The sequence below is a fragment of the Galeopterus variegatus genome, unplaced genomic scaffold (genome assembly GCF_000696425.1).
Source record: "Galeopterus variegatus unplaced genomic scaffold, G_variegatus-3.0.2 Scaffold172, whole genome shotgun sequence".
NCBI classification, from domain to species: Eukaryota; Metazoa; Chordata; class Mammalia; order Dermoptera; family Cynocephalidae; genus Galeopterus; species Galeopterus variegatus.
In genome coordinates, this window is record NW_007726283.1 from 509,468 (window position 1) to 523,656 (window position 14,189).

At 36.2% G+C, this 14,189-nt stretch overlaps 1 protein-coding gene across 1 annotated transcript in view; it reads right to left on the reverse strand.

The window, feature by feature from the left end:
- The window catches only part of DNAH7 (dynein, axonemal, heavy chain 7), a 250,129-nt gene that overhangs the window by 160,268 nt on the left and 75,672 nt on the right, over positions 1-14,189 (reverse strand). The window contains 5 exon segments of the mRNA XM_008563289.1: positions 895-1,004; positions 2,146-2,358; positions 7,081-7,221; positions 9,756-9,954; positions 11,453-11,646. Coding sequence (XP_008561511.1) covers positions 895-1,004; positions 2,146-2,358; positions 7,081-7,221; positions 9,756-9,954; positions 11,453-11,646 — 857 coding nt within the window.

A 14,189-nucleotide genomic window follows, 5' to 3' on the forward strand; every position in this document is an offset into this window, starting at 1 on the left:
TTTTTTTAAAAAAAGGAAGAGACTAGAAAGTAAAATAAAGTAAATAAACAAATTTAATTCAATTAAATCAGTAGGACTTAGTGTGTGTCTAGATGTGAAGAACTGAGAGTCAAAGACAAGGCTGGGTGTTTACAGAGATGACTGCGTTGATGGCTACTCACTGCCGTTTTCTGAGATGGGAATAGGGGAGGTTGAGCTAATTTTCAAAGTAAAATGTGACATTTAGTTTTGGGAAAAAATGTAAATATAAGTACCTATGAGATATGTAATGGAAAGAGCGAACAGGCATGTATGTGTACATCAAAAGCTTACAGGCAAGACCTCATTGAGGTACAGATTTGGGGATCCTCAGGATGTAGGCAGTTAGAGCCTGGGAATAGGTCAGACCATTCAGGAAACCATGATGCATGTGACAAAACACCACATGAAAAGAGAACTCAAGAAGATCCAGTTTAGCAGGAGAAGGACGAAGATGGCTCAGATGATCCAAAAGGAAGTCAGAGAGATTCAGGAAGAGAGGAGGGATGGACAGTGAGACAGACAACAGCAATACTTGATAATACAAAGAGGCCCAGAGCTGAGAGGAAGAAGCCGGAAGGACCAAGATGGCTCAGATGATCCAAAAGGAAGTCAGAGAGATTCACGAAGAGAGGAGGGATGGAAGGTGAGACAGACAACAGCAATACTTGATAATACAAAGAGGCCCAGAGCTGAGAGGAAGAAGCCAGCAGAGAGAGAGAAAATGAAGAAAAATTTAGAGGAAAATTAAGGGTCTAGGAAAAAACAACAGGATAAATTTACAGTCTGGAAGATAATTTGGTATTTTTAAGGAAATCAGTGGTCTAGGGGTGAATGAAAGTTATTTACAATAGATCCTTAAATTAAAGGGTTTACCTGTAACATCGATCAGTGAGTGGAGTAATAACCAGCCTAGGGGAATTACCCAAATATTCATATCCATATTGCAAGCCAGCATTGATCATTTTTGTTTCTAAGTGATTTTCCTAAGATAAATCAAATCAAATAAAATTAAATGACAAAATATATATAATATGAAATCTCAAGCTCTTTAATAAGTAATAATCAAAAAGTAGACAACATCTTTAAAATTTACTTTTCAGACATCATCTGATTCGGTAGAAGAATTTAATATCTAGTTTCCATGGATAAGTAATTGAAGTCACTGACTTCTATTTTTCCCATAGAATATTTTAGTATTCGTCCCTTATCTCTCCCATGTTTTAATTCATTCTGTTTCCACTGTAGAGCGGGTATTAGCACTATCACCATTTTACAGTTGAGGAAACTGATGCTTAAAGAGAGCAAGTAACTTGTCCAGGGTTACACAAGGACATCTTGTAAAGGGACGATATGACATTTGAAATGGTTATTCCACCATCTGAGCTCCTAACCACTATACATACAGCCCCTCAAATGGATTTCCAGGATGCTGGTTTTTGTCTCTCCCCTCCTCCTGCCCCATGTCTCCCAAGACTTCCACGAAATCCTATGAGATAAGAACTTCTGAGTCCCTGTCTCCAGTCATCAGCTCTCTCTGCCACATGCAATGGGTTGAGCCTTGTCCACTGTACTCACTGTTCCTATCCCTCCTGCCTTCCTAATCATGATCACCATCACCATCACCATCCACACAGATGCCCTGATGAAAGCCTTTCTTCCAGATCATGTTTCTGCCTCCTCCAACTGATCAAGAGGAAACTTTAATGGCTAAATCAGACTAAAAGAGTTTGATTGGTGCATTCTTTAGATGCATCAGGAATTCAAAAACACAATTTTAAACTGACTAGTCCCAACATTTTGCAGATTTAGCAACCATAATGACTCATTTAAAATGAGTAATTTTTGATAATTACTCATAATTTTTGTGTGTCTATATATGCATATGTATTTATATATAATTATACATGTGGATATAGATAAGGATATAGATATAGACACAGATTATATAGATACAGTTATCAGCTGCCTTAATATTCAGTCCAGGGAAATGCTTATTTGGGTATAGTCTGCCATCAGCAAAATATCCTATATCACTGACACTATTTCCCATGCAAGCAAGCAAGCACAGATTAAAAAGCTATGAGCTGAAATTGCTATGTAAAAACATTCAGTGATATCACTTACTTGCCAATAGTACCTAAGCTGACTTAACCATTCAAAGTCAGAATCATCGCTAACTTTTTTTTTTACAAGTGTTGAGAGGACATCTCTAGCATGAACATCCAGTACCACAAGGGCTCCCAGAGTAACACGATTCTGCTTGGATAATTTGCCGCGGACCAAAGTGACAATATCTTCAATTTGTTTGTTACACTTTTCCAAGTATTGCTCAAGAGCCTGAAAGAAAAAATAAGATATGATTTCCCAATGATCAGAATGATTTCGAACAAAAACATTCTGAACTAGCATGTGTACAGAGTATTCTCTACATTTTTATTTTAATTTTCTATATGACATTATTTTAAAAAATCAATTTTGCTTACTATAAAGGTGTTAGATGAACAAACCCAACTGGCCAGATAGAGTAGATATACTGCATGTGGTTTGTGATGACCTAACATCCTTTCCTTTTCTATTTCTATGCGTCCTGTATTCCCTGTGGTTCTGTTGGAGCTGTCAATCATATTGCCCCATCTCCGTGGCAACATGAAGATGCGTGCCCCAGCCAGAGCTAATCATAGTTCTTCCCAGGGACTGCTATACAGACTGAGAGAAAAAGTGCTTTTCACTAGGCTTGGTAGATTGTGATTAGGCCAATCTGAAATTACAGCAAGCCTTCGTCTTCTCTACAGAACGAAGCCTGCCAGGGACTAGTAGAGATGAGAGACAGATAATGAAAGAGACTACAACAGCGAGGAAGCCCGGAGATCCTGATTCCAACTGCTCTTCTTCTGATCCTATGAATCTTTCTAGCACTCTGTGTAAGCTTTCTGAATGCAGTTTATGCCACTTGAAATGTAAAGATACTAACAAACAAAATATCAAACATTTTAGTTTGTGGTAAGCTAATGTCAATTCTGAGGCCCAGGCTTGCTTTGGAGTCTCTTTTCTGGTAGATAAATCTAATGAGTAAGTTGAAGAAGAGAAGAGGATTTATGATGAAGATCAAATTAGAATCAATAGAAATCACTGTGCCTCAACAAAGTGTCAATATGCTCCAGCAGGCTGATGTGGTCACATTCTCCACTGATAATGTTTACTTTGTACACTGAGGACTTTATTTCACTCTTCTAGAGTCATTGCTAAGTGGTAGCAGTAAAACAAAAAGTGAATATTTCCAAGAATGAGAAAAAGTTTAAAAGGTAAATTTGGGGACTGCAAGTTGTTTCTCTTAGAGGTACTCTTCCTGTTCCTTGAAATATTTTTATCTTCTTTCAGTAGTATTTTTAATGAAGCCCTATTTTCAAAGGTTTGGTGCTTGAAGACTATTTTATTTCTATTATTTACATGATTCATTTGCTATTAATTTGCTTCTTAAATAGTGAAAAATAAAATTCTGTACCACCCATGTTTAACCATATAAGTGTTTAAATACTTGGAGCCAATTAGTGAATTTAAGTATATCGAGTATGTAAATTAGTAAGAACAGTTTTGATCCTAGGAACACAAGCTATGCCAGCTGGTACATTGCAGTTTCCTCATCAGTAAAATTCAGGCTATCTAAGAGCCTTACAAGTTCTCACATTCTATGGGACACAAAATAAAAATTTACCATTTGAACCTGACAGTATAAATTATATGTCCGTGAGAATTTCGGACTATTTACACTAGAAGAATGTATGTTCCTTTACTAGAAAAACAGATTCAGAACTGAAATTTAGCTTCAAACTGTAATAAACTGAGTTCTTTAGGAACTATGTGAATCAATGAGAATTCAGATGAGCTAAACTGAAAAAAGACCATGATATTGATAATATTTTTCTCACATTTAATTCCCTTTAAACATTCTTCTAGTGAGCTAATGAATCTGAAGGTACGTTCTTTAGGAACTATGTGAATCAATGAGAATTCAGATGAGCTAAACTGAAAAAAGACCATGATATTGATAGTATTTTTCTCACATTTAATTCCCTTTAAACATTCTTCTAGTGAGCTAATGAATCTGAAGGTAACTACTATTATATTCAACCAAAATAAGCCTTATCTAGAATCAAATATTTTTATCATTCCGAGATTCTTCCTCATACACTTTACTACACTGACTCAAAATTGCATTAATATGTACAATATCCTGAGTTCTGTGACAGCAGAATTATTTCACTTATTTTATAGCCCCTGTAATGCCTCATACAGACCAGTTTCATAAACATTCATTGAAGAAATAAATGGAAGCATAGATCCCGAGGTGAACAAGTCCTCTGGGAGCATGACAATATAACACAGTATAATCATGGCACTGAGCTCCAGACAACTTGGGGTGTTTGCAGAGAACAGAAGCACCCAGTCTTCTATGAGGCTACCAAGAGTCTTCTGCTGCTCAATCAAAGTCATCAGTTTCAAATAGGAACCACTCATTAATTAGGGAAAAATTATCAGCACATAGACTATTAAAACATATGCTGGTCTCCCATGATGTAACTGCACATTTACTAAAATTCACCAGTGCTATGGAATACTAAAACATGTACTAGCCCCTCACAATGCTGCTACGGAACATAAAAGGCCTGAACATGGATGGATATGAACGGGGACAAGGTACGCAGGCAGCTGGTAAAAGGAAGACTGAAAAGAGAAATCACAAGAAGATTAAAAAGAAAAGAATTTTAGGACACATGAGAAATTTAATTTCATACCACGAAACTTAACTATGAAAGCACCATATTAATATTACGCTAGCAGCCACTCAAGAAAAAAGCATAGATTCTCATTTTGGCCTTCTCAGTGACTGGCTCCATACCTTCACCATACAAACATTATGTAAGCAAAAATATTGAGTGGATTAACAAATGAGTAAATAAATAATTCCATCCTGATATCAGTGGATACCATTCTAAACCAAAACAAAAAAAACCAAACCCCCCCCCAAAACAAAAACCTATTTGTATTTGTGTGGTACGAATTATAAGTGGATAGTTTTGCAGAGGACACATTGAAACTGAATGACCTACAGATTTAAATTACACTTGGGAGATCAGCAGAAGTGTGAAGGACTATTATTTACATTTTAATGCTGTGCCTTACCTCCTACCTGGTGTTCCAGCCTGCTTGGTGTAAGACTAGAGGAAAATATGAGTATGGTTTTGACAGAGGGGGTACAGGTTTGACAAACACCACATCCAAACTGATGAAATTTGGAAGATGCATGAAAATTTTTCTGATTTGCCCTCATTTGCTAGTTTGTTCCCTGCACACTATTTCCCCACAGTGGGGAGTGATAAAGCTGGTGTGGTTTTGGGGGGCCAGTGAGCAAGGAGGGAGATGCCAGGAGGCTATATCTCCCCCAGCAGCCCACCTTGGTGAAGGGGGAATCCCTATGCGTGGGGAGGTTGTTGAGTGGAAGCTTAAAAGTGAAAAGACAGAATGAATTTTCTGGACCCACTGAGGAAATATGAAAAATGTCCATGGGGAGATACAGCCAAGGCCCGCAAGTAACCCCTGGGGCTTACTGTTATTAGGGAAGCCCTTATGCCCCAGCGCTCTGGTTTTAGTGAAGAAAGACCTTTTCTAGAAAACCCTTGACTTCCTGCCCTACACTGTTATTTCTTCCCACAGAGAAGTAAGTGACCTGCTGGTAAGTTGGAGTGAATTAGGCACGTGCCACTCAGCCTCTTCTTTGGATTCCACCTGCCTATGGAGAACATGCGTCCCTCTCAAACCCCAACACTTACCAGTGCTCAACAATACCTTAGAGTTAAAGACATACCAAATTCCACATCAAAAGTCTATTTTAAACCAATGGTTTTAAACTAAAGATCTACAATTGTTAGATTCTAGTTGGCCCATCAAAAAAAGTTTACTTGCTTGAAATCCTGTCTCAGGGATCAGACTATTTTTTTTTTTTTTTTTTGTCTTTTCTCTTTTTCCGTGTCCGGCAACGGATCGCAACCCTCAGTGTTGCCCCCGTACCGGACCAGGGACCGGCAACGGGATCGCAACCCTCGGTGTTGCTCCCGCGCCTCGCTCAGCCAGTGAGCGGGAACCGGTCCGTATGTGGGATCCGAACCCTCGGGCAGGAGCGCCACTGCGCTTCCCAAGCGGCGCACTATCCAGTGCGCCACCGGGCCGGCCCAGGGATCGGACTATTGATTGCATTGAATGTAATTTCAGTTTTTGATTAATAACAGCAATCCAATTAAGCTTTGTCTGTATAGAGTAGTTTTTTTGTTCATTTGTTTTAAAGATTTCAGTTTTTACTGTGGTTCTAGAATTGGGCAACACTTTATTCCATGAAACAGAATAAGTGTTCCTACATAGGGTAGTTTTACTCAAGGCATAAAAGAATTATATTACATTATTTCCTCCTAATTTTTCTGAGCTTAGAAAGTTTTTTAGTCCTATTATCACTTTCTTTTCAAAGGCACATAAATGTGTACTATAGCAAGACTGAGGCTTAAGGACCCTTGACTTTTACATACTGTGAATAAACAGATGGTTTAGACATAAATTTTGAATAGTTATTTGTGTAAGTTTTTCCTACATATTTGTTATATAAAATTTTTATGTTAAAAATCTTTACTTTGGAAGATTTAACAACCTCAACTTTTTTTTTTTTTTTTTGAAGCTCTTACAACAAGAAAATGGAGGGGACACCTCTGGTTGGGAGGGGGGAGAGGGAGGAGGGAGGGAGGTTTTGGTGATGGGACACAATAACTAACTACATTGTATATGGGAGGGGGGAGAGGGAGGAGGGAGGGAGGTTTTGGTGATGGGACACAATAACTAACTACATTGTATATGGACAAAATAAAAAAATTTAAAAAAAAAATCTTTACTTTGGCTTGCAGCAGAGAGTAGATTTTTCAGGGGATTGTCTATTTTTTAGAATATTATATTCTGGCAATGGTAGCTATTGAAAAATGCTAAACAAACAAACAAAAACTGGAGGTGACAAAAGCTTACCTCTAGTCCCAGTGGAATAGCTGTTTGTACTTCTGTTGTCCAAAAGATTTGGGACACACAGAGAACAGTCTGCCCAGGCCAATCCCTTACCCACATAATTCGCTCATATTTTGTATAAGCAGAAATTGCATCTCCAATCACCTAATTGGAAAAGAAAATGCTAAAGATCAGCGGTGTGTTGAACAAGCTATATAATGTAGAGCTAAACTCCCAAACTAGATTAATTCATACTGCTCAACTTTTTACAATATTCTTAGCCAATTATGAAAGACTCACTTAAAGCATGTAATTAGACTATTTAAATTCAAGTTTATTCATATACCTGTGAGCATAACAAATATATTACATAATGTTTTATTTTGCTGATACGTTATCAATTTGTGTGAACCACATTATATCAAATACTCCTTTGAACAGGTTTAGCCAAAGATATCCTAGATGCATTTGGATTGAACAAGCATGAACAATTTTATTGCAAAATATAAATTCAAATAATTCTAAAATGAGATACAGCTAATTCATAGGTAATGATTTTCTTTCAATTTTTTATCGATCCCCACTCAGCCACGTGCATGTGTGTATATGCTCATTCAGGCAAAGCACTCAGACCCTCTAAAATCCCTCCTATGTTTCCAAACCTCTCAGTCCTGTAGTTTGATGCCCAAGGCAATGAGGACAAGGACAGATGAACGATTCATTCATGGAGAGTTGAGGGGTGTAGAGTCAGGAAGTCTAATTTACGTACTTTGCTACATATGTTTTAAGTCTAGCTCATGTATTTTGCTACATATGTCCAGTGGACTGATATATCTGCTTTTTCTGCCAGTCATCACTGAGAAAGTCTAGTCTTGCATGTATCAACCTACAATGGTAATATTTTCTGTGAGTTGATACCCACTTTTATGTTTGAATTTCAGGAAAGATTGTCAAAATTAGATTTTTCTGAGAAATATATAAGGATGGTTAAATCTTTCTGGATTTCTAGTCTTGCTGGGATATTTATAGAAACAAAGATAAAGGGCAGAGTGTTGGCTATTCATAATGAAGAAATTTTTAAAAGCCAGAAGAAGCCACAAAAAGGGCAGGTGAAAATGTACAACCGAGGGATGAGAGAAACAAAGAAAAGGATAGAAAGGCACAGCAGAGACATGCCAAGAAGAGGGAATGAAATATGTGTTCTAGAAGGACACTGTGAGGTGAACAAGAGGAAGGCATTACAATCTAAATACAAAAAAGTATTTCTGTATAGTTAGGTGAGGAAAAATATGATTATATAAAGTTCCACAATATTGCATGTAAGGTTTATTATTGTATTTATGTATACCACATATATGCATAAATATGCAATAGCCTTTCAAGCACCCAAATACATATAGAAAAACAGTAACACTCATAGCTTTTATCTATAGTATTTTATATTACAAATGAGCATTTTGAGAAGATATTTATTTCCTATACAATTTCTTGCCAGCACATCTTAATGCTCTGAAATAACAACAAAAGCATATTCTCTAAGCACTTCCACAAACAAAATTAAAAGAATAGTTGAAATAGTATCAGATGTGCCTCAAATAATGAGTTATCACTGTATACAACATCAATTAGCAAGCCATGTAACCCAATTCAATAGTGGTCAAATAGCTAAATAGTGGTCAAAGTGGAATTCATTTACATTGATAACGGTCACATAAATGGTAATGCTACCTATCAATACTGATCAAGGCCTATGAAAACTCATCCTCTTTGGCCCAGTTGTCCTATATATGAGAAGTTATCATAAGAGAATAAATAATTCGATCAAAGAAACCAGCTACATGCATCAGTACATTCGTTGTAGTATAATTCGTAATAGGGAGAAAATGGGAAGCCATCCAAAAGATTTTACATTTACTGTAGAATATTATTCAGAGAAGCATTAAAACTAAGTTTAAGAAGAGAAAGAGACATCAAAAACACATGGTAACATTAAACACCTAGATTCCAATGAATTTTACAATAATGTGTGGGAGAATCTGAAAAATTAATTTAAAAATCAATTAATTAATTATACTCACCTCATGCTCCCCTGCTCAATCGTAATTTTTATTCTTGAAGAATGTGAATGTTAAGCCCACATTATAGTATTAAAAAAAATGAACTTAAGTGCTCAATCTTTATTTGTTGGCATGACTTGAAATTTTCTACTGACAAAAATAACTACAAATGGTTGAGTTGACAGTATGTTTCACAAGTGGAAAGCATGTAATTATAGGAAGTATATATGATTTCTTAACATTTTGGTATGTGGTTTATATACACACAGAACAAAAAGATTCGTACATGTTAAGGAGATTGATGTGAACCTGTGAAAGTTACTACCAAGGCAAGACCAAAGACAGGCCTTGCAGACCAAAGTGTGTCTAATTAATGATGAAAGCATTAGCATGTGGCTGCAAGGAATGAGACAGATGCATTATAAAACCCAAGTTTTCGGTAGTATTGATGGTATTTTGTCTCACTTTTCAAGAGAGTCACTACAAAATTACTATGAAAGGTCAACTCTTTGCCTTCAAGTATCTGTCACATTTGAATTGGTAATTCATGCCTCAATTTCTTCAGTGTATTTGTCAATGATATATTTAGGACATTAATACTTCATCATTCTTTTAAAAAAAATAACAAATATAACTGGTTACCTTTTGGATGGACTTAATCATAATTCTCTCTAAGTCAACCAACCACTTCTCCACTTGACCTCTGGCTTTGGCTGTTGAGATAATCTCTATGAGTTCCACAACCTCTCCTTCACTACTCTTCATGTGAGTAATGTCTAAAGTTTCTGTAAATTCTACCTTTGCAATTCCTTCAAAACATTTCTTCAAATGAGGTTGCACCCTGTTAGGAAAAAGTGTTTAGAGAATTAATTGAATTAAAGCAATTCCTTAAATGTCAGTGTTCTTTGTGCACGAATCTTTACTTGACACTCATAAATGTGTGTTAAGTGTTAGACCTGTGCTAGGTGTGCTGGGGAGGAAGTGCTGAGTAAAAACCAGACAATCAAAGCAAACAAGACACAATCTTTTGTTTGCCTGCATGGATTATACAGTCCAGTGGGAGGTCAGTATTAACTGAATAATCACAAAAAGATCTGTGAAATTACAATTGTAATAAGAGGTACGGAGGAGACATCCATGAAGCTTTGTTTTCAACACAATGAATTGAAAGATGCTAAAAGTAATATAAGGAGTAAACCATCCTGACAGATAAATACACTAATCTGAAAAATCTTCAAATGCACAAAAGTAGCTATTTCAATTGGGATTTTCAGAGACTGCTTTAAAATTATGGACTAGGTTTAGTGCTTTAAGTACTTTTACAGTTTACTAAATCAAAGACATTGCCAGTACCCAAGTGTTAGTCTATTCAATGTAATATACATGGGACTGATTAAACCCCTCATTTTTGGCACATTACCAATACCCAGTTGCATTCATCATTCACATGGGCCAAAAGAAGGAGAGTATAAAAACTCAGATGGAAATCTGAGCTTAAATTTGTCTTTTTATCTGGATTGCTAGTCTCCTACTTTGAAGGCATAAGACACCTAATTGAGAAATTTGTTTAACAAATATCTATTCACTGCCTGCTATGTGCCAGATGCTCTTCTAAGGACTGGAGAATCAGTAGTGGGAAAAAACAGTCAATCTCTGCCATCATGGAGCTTACATTTCGCTCGAGGAAGAAAAACAGTAAACAAGCAAATTGTAGAGTATGCCAGATGACAGCAGTATGCAGAAGGAAAATAAGGCAGGAAAGGTGGCTAGGGAGTGCTGGAAGGGGTTGGCATTTTAAATATGGCGGCCAGGGAAGGCCTCCCTGAATGGCAGATGTTTGAGCAGGTTTTGATGAGGACCTTTAGGAAGGAAAGGAAGAAATCTTATGAACACATGGGTAAGGAGCATTCTCATGTCAATGAGAACAGTATACCGAGGCAGGAGGCTGCCCCTTTTATGGGGGAATGGACTGTAGCAGAGTGAGCAAGAAAGGGATAAATTAGAAGGATACAGGGCCCATCTGTGTGAGTCACTGCAAGCCGTTGTGAGGGCACTGGCTTTTATTCTGAATTGTGATGTAGAAAAGTGGTGTGTTCTGAAAAATCTGTAGAAAAGATGTGATAAAATGAGAAATACATTCCAAGGTTCACCACGTTTGGACAAAATAGCATTTAATGATATTATGTTTCTAACAATTATTTAAAGTTGATCATTGATGATATTTAGACTATTCTTGGAGAAAAGTTATTACAGAAACATGAATTTATATTCTACATTGTTCTAGAAATTAAATTTAAGCAGATGAATCTAGCCATGCATTATATATGTAAGTTACTTACCTAGTAGGATCTTTAGTCTCAGAGAGTATCTCAAGAAGTTCATCATTTGACAAGAAAAAGAATCTGGGGAAGAAGAGACGTTTCTTTTCCAAATATTCATTAAGTCCTTTAAGAATGAGTTCCAAAAGTTCATTAGATTTTTTTAGCCTTTCCAGCATTCTCTCGATAGTTACAACTGTCAGAACATGTTTATCCTAAAATAAAAATAAAAGAGAAATCAGTCACTTCAAAAACAGTAGATACTAACTCTATATTACATGTCAAATTTCATGTTTTTAATCAAAGGTTATACACATTTTAAGGTGACTATTATTTTTTTAAAAATAGTCTTGCCTATGGGCCGGCCCGGTGGCGCACTGGATAGTGCGCCGCTTGGGAAGCGCGGCGGCGCTCCCGTCCGAGGGTTCGGATCCCACGTACAGAAGGGCTCCCGCTCGCTGGCTGAGCGAGGCGCGGGAGCAACGCCGAGGCTTGCGATCCCGTCGCCGGTCCCCGGTCCGGTACGGGGGCAACACTGAGGGTTGCGATCCGTTGCCGGACACGGAAAAAAGACAAAAAGACAAAAAAAAAAAAATAGTCTTGCCTATTCTAGGTCTACCTAGCCTCTTTAATTACGTAAAAGTTATGTTGGCTTGATCCTCAGCCATGTTGTTCACAATTTCTCATTCTAAATTGAAAAGTGTAGGAAACAGAAAATGAGAGATAGAGAGAGGGAGAGAGAATGCTGCCTGAACTCACAGGAAGGATGGGAGAAACAAAATGGTATGAGATATGTCCTTTTGTCTTTTATGCTTTGAGGAAAAGTACTCTAAATAGTAAGTCATCTTTACAATTATTATTTTCAATAATAATGAAATAACACCATCCCCATTTTATAACTATAGATACAAAAGTAAGGGTTGGAGGTTTGGGAAGAAAGAGTTTTCTATAAAGATATTATATTCTAAACAACTGCCCTTAGAACTACATTCAATCACTGCTTGCTGAAGGACTAACTTCAAGGTGTGCTCTTCCCGAACTCTCTAGAGACTGAGACTGTGCCACCTTTAGGGCATGGAATTCTGTGCATTCTATCACATGAAAGTGTCATTTATCAAGGTGTGCTCTTCCTGAACTCTCTAGAGGCTGAGACTGTGCCACCTTTAGGGCATGGAATTCTGAGCATTCTATCACATGAAAGTGTCATTTACTGTGAACTGTTGTGCTTTAAAGTGATTCAAACACAAGTGTTTTAAAAAGAGCTTTCTTTTATACTGTGTGATTCAAATAAGAATTATAACCAAAAGCTGATCTTAAGAACACATATTTTTAAAAAAGTAAATAGAGTATTGATTTCTCAAAATATCCATACAGTAACCACTGGGTTTATGGAAATCTTCAGATATACATATTAAAATACAGTCTAGTTATAGATGAAATAGAATTCTTTTACTTTCTTTTTTCCTTAACACAAGGTTGATGTCATCCAGGTCTCTTCTTGGTCTTATAAATTCTAAACTCAGTGTTCAACATTGACAAAGTAAGAAAAGTTCTTTACTAAATAAGCTTAAAAGTTTTAAAAAGAGGTGCTAAAACACAATAGGGATTTCAATCACCAAACCAAATAACAGACTTCATGAGAACACAGCAGACATTTATTAATATAAGTAACAGGGCATTTTAGAAAATTTATATGAAATTAAATAAAGAGAATATTGTTAAAAACTAAATATTGAATTTCAAGATTAACAAATTAAACTTATTTTTGGTATTTAGCTATGAATGAGAGCTCAATCTAAAATGCCAGCTGTAAACTGTTTCATACAGGAATTTTATTGTATTGCAGGAGTCTCTAAAATATGTTTTTGTTAATGTAATTTGAATGTGGCTGAAAAGTAAAGTTATTTTCTGCCTTGTTTTGAATTATTACAGTGTAACTTGGAAACACAAATTTAATCGAGGAACAAAATAATTATTATTAATATCTGTTTTCATAACAAAATAGAAATAAATAAAACATGCAATGTTATCAGATCAACGTATCTTTAAAGGTGCATGATTTTTAAAAGGACTTTTATTATACTTCATATCAGTTTTATGTTTCAAATATACATTACACACACACACACACACACACACACAGAGCATAACAAAGATTCAGGCCATAATGTAAGTGTGCAATTCATCCTATGAGGAATAGAATAGGACTTGTACTCCTAAATCCAGAAACCAAAATGGTGTTCTTAGAGTGCCACCTTCTGGCAAAATATGCCTTTCTTTGCTGAAAAAGAAAAAAAATTGAATTGTTGCTAGTGAATGTGAAAAACGTCTTCCACAAATTAACAATATTATTTTATTCTTGGCCAAAGAATTTATAGAAATGTTACTGTTTGGGATCTGAGATTTGGAAGGTAAAAAATTTAATTATTGAAATGACAAACAAACAAAAACCCCTTCACTAAATATTACAATTACAAAAACAACAAACAAACAAAACTCCCTAGAAACCCTTAGCATTCGAGTAAAATTTGTCAACTATTAAATTCCTGAGGTCAAACCTATTTAACCAGATTAGCTCAATGACTCTCAACCAAATATGGTGCTAAGTGAACACAGACAATACCAAATGTACCTTTGTATACGGACTTAAGAAAAAAAGTAATTATCTTTTGACTGGAAACTAAACAACATTTACTCTCTCCCAGTGAGAAGATGAAGGTAAAGACCACATGAGATAAAGTAAAGGCCCTGACGTGGG